The sequence below is a fragment of the Aspergillus multicolor genome, assembly GCF_047715735.1.
Source record: "Aspergillus multicolor strain CBS 133.54 unplaced genomic scaffold BDW74scaffold_1, whole genome shotgun sequence".
NCBI classification, from domain to species: domain Eukaryota; kingdom Fungi; phylum Ascomycota; class Eurotiomycetes; order Eurotiales; family Aspergillaceae; genus Aspergillus; species Aspergillus multicolor.
Window position 1 is genome coordinate 167,288 of NW_027395952.1, and position 17,801 is coordinate 185,088.

At 48.0% G+C, this 17,801-nt stretch overlaps 10 protein-coding genes across 10 annotated transcripts; 5 read left to right on the forward strand and 5 right to left on the reverse strand.

The window, feature by feature from the left end:
• Nucleotides 1-729: 729 nt before the first annotated feature.
• Nucleotides 730-1,689, reverse strand: BDW74DRAFT_141375 (GFA family protein). Its single transcript, XM_073722534.1, has 4 exons — nucleotides 1,360-1,689; nucleotides 1,158-1,307; nucleotides 945-1,065; nucleotides 730-886 (listed from the first exon to the last, which is right to left on the reverse strand). The coding sequence occupies exons 1-4, from the start codon at nucleotides 1,516-1,518 to the stop codon at nucleotides 855-857; spliced, it is 462 nt and encodes a 153-aa protein (XP_073589259.1). The 5' UTR covers nucleotides 1,519-1,689; the 3' UTR covers nucleotides 730-854.
• Nucleotides 1,690-1,778: 89 nt separating this feature from the next.
• Nucleotides 1,779-2,924, reverse strand: BDW74DRAFT_141376 (uncharacterized protein). The gene has a single exon (XM_073722535.1). The coding sequence runs from the start codon at nucleotides 2,860-2,862 to the stop codon at nucleotides 1,936-1,938; it is 927 nt and encodes a 308-aa protein (XP_073589260.1). The 5' UTR covers nucleotides 2,863-2,924; the 3' UTR covers nucleotides 1,779-1,935.
• A 464-nt stretch (nucleotides 2,925-3,388) lies between these two features.
• On the forward strand, nucleotides 3,389-4,679 carry BDW74DRAFT_184429 (uncharacterized protein; the record flags this gene model as incomplete). The annotated part of the gene is made up of 5 exons (XM_073730809.1): nucleotides 3,389-3,440; nucleotides 3,490-3,674; nucleotides 3,740-4,049; nucleotides 4,099-4,252; nucleotides 4,301-4,679. 5 exons carry the CDS (start codon nucleotides 3,389-3,391, stop codon nucleotides 4,677-4,679), a joined length of 1,080 nt encoding a protein of 359 aa, XP_073589261.1.
• Nucleotides 4,680-4,755: 76 nt separating this feature from the next.
• Nucleotides 4,756-7,038, reverse strand: BDW74DRAFT_172009 (basic helix-loop-helix domain-containing protein; the record flags this gene model as incomplete). The annotated part of the gene is made up of 4 exons (XM_073727423.1): nucleotides 4,756-5,484; nucleotides 5,552-5,669; nucleotides 6,609-6,717; nucleotides 6,834-7,038. The coding sequence occupies 4 exons, from the start codon at nucleotides 7,036-7,038 to the stop codon at nucleotides 4,756-4,758; spliced, it is 1,161 nt and encodes a 386-aa protein (XP_073589262.1).
• A 220-nt stretch (nucleotides 7,039-7,258) lies between these two features.
• BDW74DRAFT_172010 (uncharacterized protein) lies at nucleotides 7,259-7,617 on the forward strand (the record flags this gene model as incomplete). Its single annotated transcript, XM_073727424.1, has 2 exons — nucleotides 7,259-7,525; nucleotides 7,585-7,617. 2 exons carry the CDS (start codon nucleotides 7,259-7,261, stop codon nucleotides 7,615-7,617), a joined length of 300 nt encoding a protein of 99 aa, XP_073589263.1.
• Nucleotides 7,618-9,965: 2,348 nt separating this feature from the next.
• Nucleotides 9,966-11,095, forward strand: BDW74DRAFT_172011 (uncharacterized protein; the record flags this gene model as incomplete). The annotated part of the gene is made up of 3 exons (XM_073727425.1): nucleotides 9,966-10,196; nucleotides 10,241-10,431; nucleotides 10,483-11,095. The coding sequence occupies 3 exons, from the start codon at nucleotides 9,966-9,968 to the stop codon at nucleotides 11,093-11,095; spliced, it is 1,035 nt and encodes a 344-aa protein (XP_073589264.1).
• A 257-nt stretch (nucleotides 11,096-11,352) lies between these two features.
• On the reverse strand, nucleotides 11,353-13,273 carry BDW74DRAFT_164436 (uncharacterized protein; the record flags this gene model as incomplete). Its single annotated transcript, XM_073726261.1, has 2 exons — nucleotides 11,353-12,589; nucleotides 13,107-13,273. The coding sequence occupies 2 exons, from the start codon at nucleotides 13,271-13,273 to the stop codon at nucleotides 11,353-11,355; spliced, it is 1,404 nt and encodes a 467-aa protein (XP_073589265.1).
• Nucleotides 13,274-13,817: 544 nt separating this feature from the next.
• Nucleotides 13,818-14,109, reverse strand: BDW74DRAFT_141382 (uncharacterized protein). The gene has a single exon (XM_073722536.1). It carries the CDS (start codon nucleotides 14,038-14,040, stop codon nucleotides 13,876-13,878), a length of 165 nt encoding a protein of 54 aa, XP_073589266.1. The 5' UTR covers nucleotides 14,041-14,109; the 3' UTR covers nucleotides 13,818-13,875.
• A 169-nt stretch (nucleotides 14,110-14,278) lies between these two features.
• BDW74DRAFT_172014 (kinase-like domain-containing protein) lies at nucleotides 14,279-15,769 on the forward strand (the record flags this gene model as incomplete). Its single annotated transcript, XM_073727426.1, has 5 exons — nucleotides 14,279-14,445; nucleotides 14,540-14,844; nucleotides 14,958-15,197; nucleotides 15,260-15,414; nucleotides 15,473-15,769. 5 exons carry the CDS (start codon nucleotides 14,279-14,281, stop codon nucleotides 15,767-15,769), a joined length of 1,164 nt encoding a protein of 387 aa, XP_073589267.1.
• A 529-nt stretch (nucleotides 15,770-16,298) lies between these two features.
• BDW74DRAFT_172015 (kinase-like domain-containing protein) lies at nucleotides 16,299-17,692 on the forward strand (the record flags this gene model as incomplete). Its single annotated transcript, XM_073727427.1, has 6 exons — nucleotides 16,299-16,465; nucleotides 16,529-16,600; nucleotides 16,685-16,851; nucleotides 16,907-17,206; nucleotides 17,287-17,330; nucleotides 17,420-17,692. 6 exons carry the CDS (start codon nucleotides 16,299-16,301, stop codon nucleotides 17,690-17,692), a joined length of 1,023 nt encoding a protein of 340 aa, XP_073589268.1.
• Between the last annotated feature and the right edge of the window lie 109 nt (nucleotides 17,693-17,801).

Here is a 17,801-nt window from a genome sequence, read left to right on the forward strand (position 1 = left end):
AGCTTGACCGGAATTGGATTAGCTAGATAGAGGCTAGATTTATGGATGGCAAATATATTGCCCGTGACTCTATCCACCGCATCCCACTGGCAGTTCGGAAGAATCATATTCTAAACACTGACTGGAAAGATTGGGATAAGTGGGACCGTGGCACGCTTATTTACTTTAGCCATGGGGCGCCATTTTTTCTTGAACAAGAAGGTAAAACCTGCTTGGAAGCTAAGGTTTGGTTTGAATACCTACTTCGCAATGCTTCTAAGGTCCGTGATATGGATTGGCGTGATCCCACGTATAACTTGAAGCCGTTGCTTAACAGGCTTGCCCCCAGCAGGCGCAATGCCGGCGGCGATTGCGATAGTGACAGCTCTGGCTGAAGTGAAGTCAGGCCAATGGTGGAGCGTGCAGCGGAGAGGTAGAGAGAGTGAGGGAACCTAGTAAGCGCTCCTTTTTTTCCTTCCCGCTGCCTGGGCACTGTCGCTACTGAATTCATTAGGTATCGTGTGTGCTGTAACTTGGTAAGCATTCATTCAATACATAATATACTACACAACCATTTATTTTTGCCTCCTTTGGTCTACTAACCTAAATTATATAGAAGCTGGGGAGATTGTTGTGACCAGAGTCTGACTACTCGCTCTTGATACGTTAAGGGATGCGCAGCCCAATGTAGAGCATACCATAGCTAGATGGTATTATGGTTTTTCGGAAGCATTGGATAACGGCCCCGGGGGCAGGCCCGGAGGCACGGTGAGCTACCTAGGCTCCGCCTACAATCATGCTATTATGATAGATGTCGTTGATTGTACATTTCACAGGCATTGCTAATAGTAGTACAACTGGAATACGTGCCCCCTTCACTCCTTGATCTCGTTCTTGTGGAAGACATCTAGCTTTGTTAGTCTCCACTTATCCATCAAACTAACCAAGTGGTGGTGGAGACTTACTCTGGATCTCTGGCATCCAGCTCGCCCGATACTTGCAGAAGAACTCCCCCTTCGGAGGCAGAACTTCGGGATCATCTAGTGACCCGACCACGATGTACCGGAACTTATCCTTCGCGGCGTCCTAAGCTCGTCAGTAACCCCATTCCACATCTACCGTCCATCCGACCAAATCTATTGGTCAAGTGCAAAGTAATGGAGAGCGAGCTTACTTACCCCATACTCACAAATAAAACTCCCACAGTTATCACAGAACTCGCGATGCACGCCGTTCTCCTGCACGAACTCTTTTGCTTTTCCGGCTGTGATATGCAGCGAGTCCTTCGGGATTTTTGCGGTCAGACCGTAGTTTGTGCCGAATGCTTTCTGTCCGCCACATTGTTAACATTGCCCTTTAAAGAGATTGGGGTAGACATACTTTGCAGCTTTTACAGTGGCATAGTGACGTCCTTGCGTCGTCTGGAGATGACAGGGTAAGGTTGTATTTTATGCGCTGGCAGGTGCAGGAGCCGGTGTAGGTGGGCATTTTTAGGGTTCGAGATAGGCTGAAGAGGCGGCGGTGAATTGTTGGGAGCATGAGTCAGTTTGAGGACCTTGGAGTTTGAATTAGAAAGAGAGGGAGAGGAGGGAATGGAGGGAGACGTACGCGGCGGTGGTGGTGGTGGTGGGAGTGTTTACAAGGGGGAGGAGGAGGAGGCGTAAGGGTGACGTCATGGGAATCTGGTATGACGGCGATGGATGGAGGGGCGGTTTGGATAGCTTCAAGCTTTAAGATTGCCATTCTGGCTAATGAAGCTAGATCTCGCACGCAATGACAATACTTTAATTCATCAAAGTGGTCTCCATACAGCGTCTCCTGCAGGGTGCGTTACTCAGACCTGCCAGCCGTGACTGAAACCTTCACTGCGAGACTTATATCTGACAATAGGTTTAATTAGATGGACAACCTGGTCTTGTTCAATCCTATAAAAGGGCAACATTGATTGCTTGATTCTCAGAAAACAGTAAGACCCCCGTCAACGACAATATCTGCACCCGTGATGTAGCTCCCGGCACCCGAAGCCAGGAGAACAATAGCCCCAGTTAACTCCTCAGGCTGCCCCATGCGTCCAAAGGGAGTCCGTTTCGCCCATTCCTGTCGATGCTGCTCAAGTCCCTCCCCCTCGTTGAGTATGGTATCCATATACCCTGGGCTAATACTATTAACCCTAATCCCGAAGTGCGCCCACTCCGCCGCCAGAGAACTTTTCATTGACAGAACAGCCGCTTTGGAGGCGTTATAGTGCACTTGAGGCTGTGGGAAGTTCACAATGTGGCCTGATATACTCGCCATGAGGATAATACTGCCTCCTTTACTGCCTCCGTTGATATTGGAATTAGAGTGGTCCAGACTCATATATCTCGCAACAGCCTGCGCGCAAAGAAATACACCCGTCGTATTGACAGACAGCATTTTATTCCATTCACTGACGGAGATATCAAGCGCATGCGTCGCGCCCACGATTCCAGCAAAACAAAGCAAGATGTCAATTGAGCCGAGGGTGTCGTAGACGGATTTCACGGCGTCGTTGACCGAGTCGGGATTCGTGATGTCGACTTTATAGAAGAGGATCTTTGCGTCGGGGAACTCAGCTTTCAGAGCCTCGATGGTTGTCTCAGCTTCAGTTGGATGTAGATCGAAGATTGCGAGGCCGCTTAGCCCGTGCTCGAGGAGGGCGCGGCAGGCGACGGAGCCAATCCCGCCTGCGCCACCCGTCACGATAGCGGTTCCAGAGACGGCGAAGCGGTTCTCTGCCCTGTCGCTGGGTGGAATGTTTAGGGATGTAGGTGCGGGTGCAGAGGTTTTGGAGGATGAGGTGCCCGTGCTTAGGACCATTGAGGGCGGGACGCGGGAGGTTAGCTTGGAGCGGTCGGTTGTCATTTTGTGGATGGGTTTGGAAAAGATATTGAATTGTATTATATGGTATAGGAGGCAGTCTGGTGAAAAGAGAGAGAAAGAGGAAGATAAATAAGTGTAGTTGAAGGAGACGCGAGATGTAGGTATATATCTGCATAGTGGACGCACCCGTGGACGCGTACGTTGGGGCAAATGCAGGCAGAGGACCGAGTTCTTGTCGTCGAAGGTCTGGACCTTTTCAATCTGCGTTGAACTGTACAGTGTCAACGCTAGAAAGCCGGCAATGTCAGCCAGCATGATGCATGATATCGAGGCGCAGGATTTGGAGAAGGCGTCTCTGCCAATGACAAGCGGATCCGATCATGTAGGGCGCCGTTTAGCGCGGAGGACTGTACAGTCCAAGCAGTAGTGCTGTGAGGACTGTACAGTAGCATTGCTTGGCGCTTGGTATCGCATCGAGGGCAAATATAAAGGTTTTTGTCCATTGTCCGTGATATATTACAAGTTTACTGAATAAGTACCATAAGTCTTGCGAAAGCCTACCGCAGCCATGGAGAACCTTAACAAGGCAAGGACATGGCTTGACCTTTTGCAAGAGCAGCGTAAGCGTTTTCCTATCCCACTGTTTGAAGTGGGCTAATTTATTGCTAGTTAATATTGACATCGACTGCATGGACCTCAACGAGACGAAACTCCTTCCCTTCAAACCGCACGATCAGACGAGCAACCAGCGCCTTGTTTACGAGCAGATGGTCGCCCTTGAGAATCGAGAGCTGTTGCTACAAACAGCAAGAGAACTGAAAGATGAGGGATGGGAGGCTATCCTCGTGCGAATGGTATTTCCCTACCGTGACCATTCACTCCACAACCTACACTAATCACACGTGTTCGATCTTAATAGAGCGCGCACCTCTGCGCAAAGAACATCGCGAACATACAAGGCCGCGTTCATCTTCAAATCTCACCGGAGTATGCATATGACACCGACAAGATCGTGACCCAAGCGAGGGCTTACGCCTGTGAACTGGAAGCAGTCGGAATCCCGAAGAACAGAATCTGCATCAAGATCCCATGCACGGGACCAGGCCTAAACGCAAGCCCGATACTGCTGAAAGATGGGATCCGCACGCTCGGGACATCGCTATTCTCAGTTGCGCAAGCAATCGCAGCGAGTCAGGCGGGATGTCTTTCTATTAGCCCTTATTTCAATTGTAAGTGATTCACCCCGATCCGAGGGAAATGTGGCTGATTCGCGGACAGTGCCTTGGTACCACGCGCACCCTGACCTCTGGCCCGATGTCGAAGATCCAGCGCTTGATCACCCCATGACCCCGAGGATTATTCAAATCATGGAGATTTATCGAGGTCTTGAGAGGGAGACGGTGAAGGTGCAGCCGATGCTTAAGCCCGCCAGGTATGATTCTTGTTCGGAATGCTCTGTATCAAGCTCACTATCATATAGCTTTAAGTCCGCCCGAGAAGCTATGGCCATGGGTGAACTAGGTTGTCGTCATGCAACCATTCCCGAGGACATTCTTCAGCAGTTGGCCTTGCTACGCGTAGACGCCAACCCGCCGCCGGGATATGGTAGTATGCACAACGGCGGCATTCCGGCACGTCTTGCCCATCTAACGAAGACTGATCCCTTCGCGGGACCGGGTTGGGACGGAAGGCTGGCAAGGATTGATATCGATTACCTAGCTGACAACGGAGCGGCGTTGACGAAAGCTATCGGAGAGGATCCTATTACTGCGCGAGGACTACATGAGGCGCTTGAGGCGTTTAAGGCAAATGAGGTACAGAGTAGGACTGTTATTGAGGAGGTACTGAAGCAAGTTTAGTTTGTTCTAAGACAGGGAATCATTTCGGCTTTGTATTATCAGTCATGCTACGTAGTCGCATGCAACTCAGCGAAATCTATGGTAGGCTACCAAGTTGGATGGAGGACCAATCCAAGTTCAATCCACCACTGCCCTTGGTATAGGATGCATCAATTGTTGAGAGTCCAAGAATTTCATCCCATATATTAGCAGGATCATCGTCGTGTATCTCTGTCCCTGAAGGCGCGACAGTGTCAAGAATGAACGCCAGTGGAGGATTGGTCGAGCGTGTTAAATTTGATGCACTTTCTGGTACCGTTACCTCCATTTGATCAGAGGGTGGAGTCGGAGGAAAACCAGCGTATGTAATGGTCTGCGCATCTTGCAAGGTTGAAGGCCAGGCGTAGGCATCGAAGAACGGATTCGTTGTGGTATTATGTCCATCAAGCAATGCACCCGCCCCATCGGATGGATATTCAAAAGCGCTATTCGCATGTCCCGACTTCTGAGCATTGTGGGCCCAATTATCCCCAAATCCAGCCGGGAACTCCCCATATATTTCGTCCTTCACGGACATGAGCTGCGCCATTGCATTTGCAACCGGTCGGGGCGCAGCCATCGGTGCCCCTGGGCCGTAGACTCGCGAACGCAGAGAATTGACCTCGGCGACAAATCGGTTGTTCTCGGCGAGAAGCTCCTCCATGTCTCTTCCCGCCGTAAGACACATGTTTTTCTGCCGTCGCAGATGCCGGATGCTCTCGTTCACTATTAGGACTTTCGATAGGCGGCGCGCATGGGCTAAGTCTGGGAGGAGGCGAGCGAGGTCCTGCGCAATGTACCCATCTTAGGCCCTGTAATGCTTATAAAGTATATAGAGAGAGTTAGGTGCGTACCAGAAAGTCTTCATTCAACGCCTCTCTGCGCTGCTTCTCGATCGCGAGATTCCGCGCCATGACGTGCGGGGGTAGAGGGCGCGGACGGCCCCGTTTCTTGACTCTGTTGTTGGTGTTGCTTCTAGTATCAGACATGTTGTAGGAGAATGCCAGGTAAAACTTGTAATTTTTCTTTCTGCTTGATTTGAGGAGAAATTAATTGAGTGTAGAGTAGGCTGACCCCCTAGCCGTGCGGGGAGACTCCAACCTCGCTGACCCCGCTGTGGGTCGAGGACTGTACAGTCCTTGCATTAGGGCATTGGTCTTATTGGACCTCGAGCTGACTGGAGAAAATGATAATGATGAGGTGCAGGTGCAGGTGCTATGCTAATGCGTATGGCGACTATCTAATTTTATGGTACATAGCTTGCTAGTAACATTGCAATGCCGTTGACTTAGGGCTCCTTGTTGTGAATCTTACCTACCTAGGTACCTACCCACTGTTGTAGAACATTGAACTTGGTTAAAGGCTAGTAACTGGCTAGACGCTTAAGGGTTAAAATGCCAAGTCTGGAGCACGGTGCTGGGCTTGGGCTTTAGTTCTGCACATACCTAACGCCCTTGACTCTGTTTACCTATCAGGCGGCTCAGTCAGCTAGAGAATAGTCATATTGATTGATTGTATTGTGAAGAGACTTAATGAGTACTGTAAATAGGGTGCTGGTCAAAGGCAAAATATGCATTGCTGGGGATATTAACAAGGTAAATGTGTAGGCAGGTGGTATTGAACACATGCATATAAATATAAAGGGTTCCATGCATTACAACGGGGCAGGGAAATCTCCCATCATCAGCCCTGGCGAATGCGCAAACATCGTCGCGGTACCCAACCTTCTGGATGGATAGCAGGGGCTCTGCAGTAAAACCAGGCTGTGTGCACCGTATCAATTAGTATCACTAAGGCACAAAGGACTTCTGGAAGAAAGGTTCGGGGGACCTCGTACCATCGGTGCAGCGCACTACCAGCAACTCTTGCCCAGGATCTACAGACATCCCCTCAGACCTGCAGGCCACAAACTTGGCGATAACCTGGGCAACAAGCCGCCCGTCTGCTGGTGGTCGAACGCCTAGATGGGCTGCGATGTCGGAAGGTGACTCAAAGATTATACCTGGGCGGCCATATCGCTCTGTGTGGTATTGTATTAGATAGGGCCGGATGTAGGGCGAGGCGCGCATGGATCGATATCGGATAGGTACCTAGGGTACCATAGGCTAAGTAGGTTGGTAGGGTATGTTGACTTACCGGCGTATTGTTGACGGAAGGCCTGCACCTGCGGGTCATCGCCAGGCAGGGCGCTGAGTATCATGTCGACAATAGTATTCTTTACCTTCTGGTAATTTTTGCCCCAGCTTTCAAAGTAGAACATCCCATTGTGGTTCGCCCTCAAGGAATCTGTGTTCCCTATCGGAATACAATCCCCACGTTCGCTAACAAGCTTTGAAGACATAAGGACTCGCACCGCGTATGGATTATGGTATACTTACAAGCGCTCCAGACTTTTTGCGACCCAAAGCAGTGTGAAGTATACGGGTACCTATGTTTGTCTCGCTTACGAGGTCATTTAGTAGCGGCATGCGCTCCGTCTCGTAAAAGGAACTAATCTGCATGTGGGACAGATTAGTCGTAATAGCTTCGACAAATTCTTCCGCGGTTTTATCTGGCCTAAGATGCCTGTTCGTGTTGGTAAAGTAGGTAAGTCGCCGCCTGTTAGAACGGGACTCGGCCCACAGGACAAGCGACGCGCAGCGACCCAGATTAAGGATATACTTGTCGAGCTGGCGGGGAAAAACCTCCCGCGGCTAATGGGGAGAATCTACACCGAGGTCGTGGTCTCGTGTCTTACGTGCCTTGATAAGGATAACCAATTGTTTGGTGATGAGAAGGAGTTTCAGGATGAGGATGGGATTCAGGTTGGGGTGCGCTATATTGAGAAGGTGAGTTCGCCGCGTGATAGGCCTACTAATATAAGAGTTGAATTGACTAATGGGCATAGATTCTTTTTGAGCTGGAGAGAATCTCTGTTTGAACTAAATGCTATGGTTGAGGTCTTGTATAGTCTGATGGCAGGCTACTTAGATATCCGTGCCTTCCAGCGCACCCACCGCCTTTGTCTTATGGGTGCGCCACGCATTTTTTGTAGTCATGTATTTTTTATAGTTTTTTGAAATTCAAGGCTATATAATAATAAATATAATTACTTATTAATTTAAAAGTTTTTTTTTATTTTTATAATATATTTTTTATTTTTAATTACCTGCTAAATATTCTCCTGCGGGCGCTGGGTGGGCTTATATTTATAAACTTTTTTAAATTACTTTACTAGCTTCTTCTTCTCTGCCGCGTGATTTTTAGCCTTATAGTTATTAATTAACTAAATTATATTATAAACCTTTATAATCTTATTTTAGGATAGTGGTTTAACTTAACACCTAGTATAATTTTAATATTAAGACTTTTACATGGCATGTATTTTATAAATTACTTCCTGTGTTATTTATAACTCCTCTAGCTTTAATATCTAGTGTTAAAAAATCTTGGTTAAATTCCGCCTTACCTTATTTAAGATATTAGTAATATTTTTTATAATCTTTACTTAATTTTTTATAAGCGCGTTAATTATTGCTGGAGGATTATTCTTAATACTAAAAAATAATAATAAAGGTAATATATAACTCCTGCGGAGCTCTAGTATAGATATATTAGGAATTACTAGCTTATTATAAAGCTGCTTAATAATTTATATTTTATTAACTAGCTAGATTCCGCGATCCCTAAATACTTCTTAAATAATTTACTATAAGAATACCTTCGCGTGTATTAATATAATAATTTCTAGAAATTTAGTCTTCCTGTACAGCCTACCACCCTAAAATAATAAGTTATTATTTAAAAGCTAGAATTACTGCTTATAATTAAGAAACAGCTTTCCGTTAAGCGGCTGGCAAGGGTAAGTTAAATAAAAAAGGAATTTAAAGGGAATAATATTATTATTCTTGCAGTATTATAAGAATTTAAGTATAAAGTGCAAGTCATAACTATTAAATATTAAGTAGCACTTTTTATTTATTTTTATATACTTTTTTATAGCCTGGTTAAATTAAATTAGCCAGTTAAGCGCGAGTTTATTTAATATTTATTTATTTAGTAAGATTATAATAATAGTACTAGCTAGTAAGGCCTTATTACCTTAATACCAGCACTTTATATAGCTTCCGCTTGCTTTAAAAATAAAAAATAAATTTATAAGCTAATTATTAGTATAAATACACTTTACTATAGTAATATTTTTACCTTGCTTGCCCTTTATAAGATTAGGGTAATTTAATTTACTAAAGATCTTACAAGCCCGCCCCTGGCCTGGTTAAAATTTATATTTATTAAAGTTATATACAAGGCGGGCAGGAATATTATAAAAAAAACTTTTAGCTAATAATATTAGTGCTTTAAAAGCCCTATATTTTTTGCTTAAATATGCCTTAATTTTTTAGTCCTTTATTTTACCAGCGCAAGGCCTAGGTGTGCTGGTACATGCTTTTTAAATTAATATGGCTATATCTTGCTAATCTTTTTATCCAGAGACCCCGCGCGGGCAAGTGCCTGGTTTACCCACGCCTTTATAATAAAAGTAGTGGGCGGGAGGTTTTAAGCTTGTATTTTTATAATCTAGTTAATTAAGGCCTTTTCCTAATATAGCTGTAGGGTATTTTTTTTATTATAATAAAAGTTATTAATATTTTTACTTTTTTAATCTAGCTTTATATTATTATGCTAGACACCATGAATTCTCGCGTAATTTCCGCGATGTTTGGTTTTTCTTTAAATAGGGCGATAGTAATGGCTTTACTTAATTAGGTTTTATAATCTTTATAAGGATTAAACATGTTATGCGGCTGTATAGGTTAAAAGACTTTAAAATTTTAAAAATTACAAAAAATGCGTGACTACGAAAAATGCGTGGCGCACCCATAAGACGAAGGCGGTGGGTGCGCTGGAAGGCACGGATAGGGTATATGCTTCGAAATCATGGGTAGGGCTTCATCCTAAACTTTGATAGTATGCGTCTTTTCGTGAACCTCCAGGACTCCCTACCCTACTCCTTGGAGACCTACCAGAACCGATGCCAAGGATGAGAATGAACCAAGTACAATTCCAATGGTTGATCCTGCGAGGCTGCATACCCGCGCCCCGTGCCTATGTCCTATGGACGCGCCTTCCTGTCGTTGCCACGTCAGTCAGCCTCGCAGCCTTGCCGCAGCAGCGAGGCTGAGCAACGATCACTGGAGATTCCGTCTCCCTTCTTCCTTTGATTCATCGCGTTCCCATCCCCAACGATGGATTTTCATCGAGAACGCTTGATACATCATCATTTTAGCCATGGCTGATCCGTTCTCCTTGCTCAGCGGCGCCGCCGGCGTGGTTTCCCTCGGCCTCACGGTGTGTCAAGGCCTTGTCGCTTACTACGGTTCCTTCACGGCTTTCAGCAGTGAAACGGAGAGCTTCCTTACGAGAGTCAAGGGACTCAGCGCGACTCTGGAACTATTGCAGTCGAGGTTGAATCGCCTCCAAGGACCACTCAACCCGTACATCACCGATGAGCTTCAGCTCGTGACCGACAGGGTTACTTGGTCGAACAAGTTCTAAGAAAACAGAGCGAACACTTTGATATAAACCCGCTCTATGCTGATATTACCAACGAACGCCTATATGAAACCAAATCTGTCTACTGGGCAGTACGATATAACCACCGGGCAGCGGATATCCTCTACACCGCGGGATTTCAAGAGCTTAACGAGCTTGATGACGAGGGCTTATCACCACTATTGAGACTAAGCTTGCCACTGTTTTCTCGAGATGCTGCACTGAGACATCATAAGCTATTAACGATGTAAAGATGGTACCAGGATAGAGGCTGCTCGCTCCTAGCAACATCCCCCGAAGCGTGGTTCCGACCCATCCATGTGATCGCGCATTCTATTGGATTTGAGATGTTCTCCGACAAGGAAGCACCGGACGGCCCACTTCCTGAGGATAGAGCCAGACAAATCGCCAAGTCACTGGTCACGCCTTTAGTACATTATCCCGACGTTCTCAGGCTTCTCCTGACTGATACGCACCACCGTGACCGTTGCGTCTGTGCCTGTTCGCCGGATGACTGTCTTCCCATAACTATTATCCCTACATGGTACTCCAAGACGAAGGATCGCGGCAATCCACTACTACTCGGGCAAATTGTTGGCGGTATTCTGGACACGCATCGCGAATTCGAACTAGACGATGGCTCTCTGGCCTCTGTCGTTATCCGGTCCTGTACGTTCAACACCCTTGGGATCCGTCATATCTGTCGAGGCCACGTTTCAACATACCCAGAGCTAGGGGACATTGAGCTGGAAGATGTCGAGGAGGTGCAGGAGAAAGATGGATTTTTGTTCGAGGAGCTGGGAGAGCTGGTTTCAGAGTTTCTGGAGAAGTTCGACGAGCTTGGGTCTCTTTGCCGGAGTTCCTAAGGGGATATTGGACATCTCGAATGGAAGAGGTTCTAGTAGGAGTTTAATGAGGATGAGGCGTAGGCAATGCGAAAGGTCGGAGTTGTCGTTGAGGTGCCCTAACTGTCTTTCTTTCCTCATGTTTCAATGATATACCCTATAATGAATGAATATCATTCTCGTTCTGCTTAAGTAGTAGCAATCTAGCCCATCACCTTTTTCGGACCCTGTATACCTCATAGTAAACACCTCAGCCAACTTCTCAATATAAACAACCTCTACTCCCTCCAAATCAAAATCCCACTCTCATACAACCCCGTCACGATGCCTACATTCCTCTCGCCATCCTTCGCAGCCGTCGCACTCGACCCAAACTCGCCCGCAGTGACATACAAACTCTCCACCCCCCTCTCCTCGCTCCACCTTGCAACCCAACTCGGCGCCGTACTCTTCCAGCAACTTTGTGGCACAACACCATCAACACCAATACAAGCTTGTCTCTCATGAACCGTCTTATCCAGACTCGGCGCGTGCGGATGGCCCGCGATAAGCAGGGACCCGTCTTTCTCGGTGCTCAGGTTATCGGGGAAAAACGGCATTTTAATGGCCTTTAGGTATGTCAGGCTATCATCTTCACTTCTCTGATATAGTCGGACTTCGGCGGCGGCTGTTGTTGCAACGGCAACGGTACTCTCGTTTAGGAGTGTAATCCCGTTCGCGAAGGGTCCGCGCGCGACGTTCCGGATCTCGAGCACGTCCTTCTTCTCGTCGAGCTTGAGGTATACGACCGTGCCTCCGGGGATACCGGTGTACGTCTCGAACAGCGCGCCGAGGTTGGTGTTTCGGCGCAGGATATAGTGGTCGTTTGTAATGTACAGCTCGTTCTCGTTCAGCGCGATGAGAGAGTTTGGACCGGGCATGAGAGGGTGCGATATACTCTTGACCCATCTAGCGACGGGGATTTTGCCGTTCGTGTCGAGGGTGAAGGTTTCGAGGCGCGAGCCGGATAGCGCGTGGTTTGCGACGAAGAGGGTGTTTGACGATCTGTGGAAGTCCAGGCCCAGTGGGTGAAAGGTGAAATCGGATGGTGTATCGGTGAAGATAATCTGCTTGACAACGTCCTTTTCATCCTTCTCGCCCTCAGTGTCCTGCAGATGAAGATCGTTGGCGTAGTCATACAGCCAAAGCTTCCCATTTGGAATCTTCGCGTGATCATGATAAAACGTCCCCATAACTGTATTCCACAGATCGCGGCCGGGGTCACAACTCAGAATCGCGAAGCCGTCTTCAGGTACGAGGATTCCATCTTCGCAGTTACGGAGGCCCGGTTTGCCGGCAAATTTTAGGTTTGAGGTGCTGAATGCGTTGATTTCCTGAAGGTTCGCTGGCTTGTTCTTTAGCAGGAGGGAGAGCATGTATTGTCTGCTTTGGAGCCAAGGGAGGGATGTTGCTAGTAGCACGGCGGCCTGGGGGTTGTTAGAGAGAAGGAAGGCGGACGAAGAGGGGGAGGGCGTACTATTGCGAGCTTCGAAAGACCCCGGAGTGAAGGCATCCTGACAGTTGGAGGGGGATGTAAGACGGAGGGAAGAAACGGTGGGTGCGGCTGAGCTTATATATCTGTAGTGGGTCTGGGCTGAGTTGAAGAATGAGGGGTCCACTGTTGCACAGATACGGTGGGACAGAGTACAGGATTAGTGATACACTCTATAAAAACTCCAATGGTCTTCGTTCTAGATTTTGGCTACGCTCTTGGATTGTCTTCGATACTATGTACTTATATCCCCATAGTTACGTTAGTATGCTAGCCATCCCAAGACTGCTTGGCTGAGACTGACAAGGCACTAAGGGGCGCAGAATGGAGCTCTTTAGGGAACGTCGTTTAGCCCCCAAATCCTGCGAAAATATATAACAGTCTCGACCCCCAGCTTAATTCATCAATCCGTGTTTTACCGTTTATTGTCCTCCTCGTAAACAAGCTCTACTTTGGCAACGCCCCCAAGATCCCTCAAAATCCACCACAATGTTCTCCCACTTTACAATCAGCCACGTCCCACCCCTCTTCGTCGCGACAGCGACAACCCTCGGCGGATTGCTCCCTTTCTTCGCCCCCGAAAAAGCAATCCTGGAGTTCGGGCTGCCGTCGCGCATCGCATCCTCAAAAGAAGCGCAGACAATCATGGTCTTAAAATGCGGTCGCATTACGGCACTCGGACTGGTCCTCTGGACGCTTTATGCGAAGGGGAAATTGGAGGAATTTGATACGGTGCTTGCTATTATGGGCGGGTATGTTGGGGCTGTGGATGCGTTGGTTTGTTATAGGGCGGGCGTGCCCGGGAAGGCGGTTTTTCGGGGCGTTAGTGGGCTGGTTATTTGTCTTTGGGGGGTGTTGGGGTTGACGGGAGTGAATGTGGGCTAAGTACCATAGAAGGTTGCAGTTTCCTCTTGAGCTTCTGTTTATATTTTTAGGATTTGTATCTGGTATCAAAGTATCTCGACTAGATACCTAAGGGGATTTCTGCTGCTGGGATCTCGAGGCCATAGGTAACCGATGTCTTGGTTTGCTGCATTTTCAGACAGTAAGAAAGCCTTTGGCGCTTGAAAATGAACGTCAAATCAAGATTATTACTCCTTACAGTTTGCAGCCCAGGAGGGGTAGTCATAGAACGGTATGCTATAGTCCACGTGATGCTGCAGGTTAAACTGACAACCAGAATAGAAGCCCTTACTAATAAGGGTTGACCTTTTTTGGTCTAATGGTAAAATTCAATAGTTATGAGCCCGGTTCCTCAGGCCCCGAGAGCCTAATACGGAAAGAAACATGCCATACGGTCACACCAGACACCCAGCGTTCGAATCCAGGACAGAACAGGGCTGTTAGGGGAATATTGCCAGGAGTTCCCAAGAGATAATATAACTATAAGCAATGCCAAGGAAAAAATACCTAGCAACACTATAGGGGCTAGCATGGACAGTTATATAAGAGATCCAGCATGCAGCGAACCAAGGTCCTTACACGCTGAGGGGGTGTGACAACCAGAATAGAAGCCCTTACTAATAAGGGTTGACCCTTTTTGGTCTAATGGTAAAATTCAATATAAACTGATGGATAGGGCAAGGTAGCGAGGCTTTGTTTTCCGCACAATCTGCCTCCAGACCGTCCTCTACCTAACCAGAAAAAAGATTTCCGCCTGATAATCCGTCAAAATGGCCCGGTTTGAAAAGATTATTGAAGATGTCGAGCCCATTGAGGAGTATCGTCCAGGCGGATATCATCCCGTTCATCTGGGCGATGTGATCAAGAACACGTACAAAATCATTGGGAAGCTTGGATATGGACGATTCTCGACTGTATGGCTAGCAGAGGACCTAGAGTAAGGCTTCGCTTCAACCATTTTTACAGCAGAAATTCGTATTATTTCCTACCCAGTTCATAGCTAACACTAGCATTACCTGTACTCCTAAAAGCTTCCCTGCTTTACACCCCCGGTGCCTCGTCGCTCTTAGAATCTTGAAAGCAGACTTGACGATAAACAACACTGAGCTTATGACCTACACTGCACCGCAATTTCATGTCGATGAATCGGAACACCTATTGAAGCTATTGTATTACTTCCACGTATTTGGAGCGAGCGGAGCGCACCTGTGCCTGGTATTTCCCGTCATGCTTGGCGATTGTCAGGGGATGGTTGCGAACCGCCCAAAGGATGTGCAGTACATCGCGAAGCAGATCCTGCTTGGTCCTCACTCGCTTCATACCGCTATGGAGGCGGGTACATCCATTGAGGTACGTAGTCCTATGGTATGGTACCATATTTACCATACCCACCTGCATGTAGACATGGGATATTACTACCTATTAAGGGCAGCGACTGAACAAATGCAGACCTGCAACCTACAAACATCATGGTCACAACCAAGCAGACCCCAGGATACGCCGGGACCGAAGCATATCCTCGGCTCCTGTTCGACCCGGAACGCGTCCCCATAAAAGGGCTAGAGGGCGTGCAGGCAATTGACAGCGTCCCGAAGTACCTGGTTCCCTCGCAAAGACAGCGTGGGCGGGACCAAGGAAACGGCGTCGATATCTCGAGCCTGCTGTTCAAGATTGGTAATCTTGAAGCAGGTACGCTATCCCCTATTTCCTCTAACAAGTGGCAACTTAAAGACTTATCCGAGGATTGCTAGCTATGCCTATCCTGCTCGGAAACAACAGCTATAGTCCCCCCAATAGGGTTCGCCCTGGCACTCTACCAGCAATGCCGACTGCACTACGCGCGCCCGAGTTGATAGAGCCTTCCCGGTGGAATGCTGCCATTGACGCCTGGGCGCTGGGGTGCCTTGTAGGCCCCCCATCCTCCTCCACTCCTACCGCCGTATCCATTCCTAACCTGAACGTAGCATAAGATATTCGAGCTAGCAACAAGCAAGCCGCTCTTCACGCTTACCGGAAAATACGGGCCCTGCGAGGAGGATATGGACTATGAGCATGAGATGCTGATTGAGTTGGTGGTGGGCAGGGGTCTGGATTGGTTTATCACGCATTTAACGCGTAGGTTACCGGCTGACTTTGGAGAGAAGAGTACTAGGGATCTGGCCGGGTTTCTGCTTTGCATGCTAAAGGAGAAACCTGCCGAGCGGATGACGACGACTGAGTTGCTTCGGCACCGGTATTTATATGTGGAGATTGAGGATTGAATGAGGTAGGGTAACAGTTTAGAACTCCTGTTTACTTTCTCTTCCTGCTCGGGGCTTGTCTGGGTTGGCGATTTGTCTTTGGGGGCGCGAGATCTCGGCCTCTTCGTGACTCGGGAGTGGGCTGCGTCCACTGTAGCTAAGATCCCCACGCCAAACAAACCTTAATATGAGTCGAATATTTTCATTATTGGTAGGTCGAAACATGGATATCAAACTCCTGGAGCTGAAGTGCAACTTACATCTCTAGGAGTTCATGGATGGGCTTTGTGGACTAATATATCAAGTCAGCAGAATATACTTCATGTTATGATATGCCCACTTATTAGATACCACATGAGAAGGACATCTCAATGTGCCTTTAGGGGTCCTAAAGCGTAACACTCAAAGAGAAAATATTGTTCTGCTCAAAGTCAGGTACATGTAGCAAGCCACGTGACGGTGGAGGGGACAAGGCGCACCTTCTTCATCCGTTTCACCTTCACTTTCTTTTCCCCCTCACCTTGTGTTGACCTACGCGACTCTCATCAAGATGCCTCGCTTCGAAACAATCCGCGATGTCGTCGAACCTGTTGAAGAGTATCGCCGAGGCGGCTACCACCCAGTCCATTTAGAAGACACCATCGGTTACAGATACAAAGTCATCGCAAAGCTAAGCTTTGGACAGTTCTCAACTATCTGGCTTGCTCGAGATAAGGCGTAAGTCCCATCTCATTCCTCAAGAGTGAATCCCAGCTAACAGCTTTGTCTACCACCACAAAGTTTCGAAAAGACCCAGCATTTCATCGCACTCAAAATCCTCAAAGCAAACAACGGCCCAGAGGGCAACACCGAGTTCGAAACCCATTGATTCCTTCCAGCCAGCAGCATGAAGCCCCGCGAGAACGCCCTGGACTTACTGAATGCCTTCTTCTTTAGAGGCCCGAATGGATTGCACCTGTGCCTTGTGTTTCCCGTGGTGCTGGGCGACTGTCACGATCTGACTGTTACCGCAAAACCGCGCAATGCAGCGTTTGTACGCTCTGTTTCGAAGCAGATACTCCTGGGTCTGCAGGTTGTTCATGATGAGGGGTTTATTCATTGTGGTGTGTTGCCCCGGATCCCAGCCTTGTGTGTTACTGACAAATTGAAATCCGGCAGACTTGCCGCCCGCGAATATCCTTATTGCCAAAGCTGGAACTACCGAGGACGGAGGCGAAGGCGAAGCCCCTGTCTTATATCCCCCGGAATTTAGTCCCGTGCAGTGGCTTGATGGCGTAACGGTTGACGATAGCGCCCCGAGATACCTGGTCCATTCGCAGAGACGTCGTGGCGCCTTGGACGAGAAGGACTTTTCTATACTGCTGTCTACAATTGGGGATCTTGGCTCAGATAGGACACTTTTTCCATTGTGTCATGAACAATGGACTAACGCCGTATTCGCCGTACTAGCTCTACCCAGTATGTGGACGGGCTACGATTACCAGAAGACCCAACCTGAAACACCCACAGCTCTACGCGCACCAGAACTAATCCGCCAGGAGAGATGGGGTATCAAGATCGATTCTGGGCGTTGGGCTGCTTGGTAAACTAATTACATTTCCATTTCCTCTCATCCACCCCGGACATCGTCGTACAGTGCGTTCTATTACTAATTCCGACGTACCTGGCTAGATCTTCGAACTCGCAACAAACGAGCCCCTATTCTCCATTGGAACATTCGGTCTCTCACACGAAGACATTGACACTGAGCATCTGCGGCAGATCGAGCAGGTCCTGGGCGGTGGTCTGGACGGGTTCGTCACGTATCTTGCCGCCCGGCTGCCGGCGGACTTTGGCGCGGGGAATACACGCTGTCTGGCGGCGTTTCTGCTTTTGATGTTGCAGCAGGACCCCCCGGAAGAGGATGGGGACTCGCGAGTTGCTGGAGCAGCCATATCTGAGTGAGGAGGATGAGGAGTGAAAGGTTATTTCACAGGCCCTGGAATGACTTGGTCTGGTCTTAATTCGGAGCTTACTCTCTTAGCTTTACCTAGGCAGCTACCACTGCGTCTTT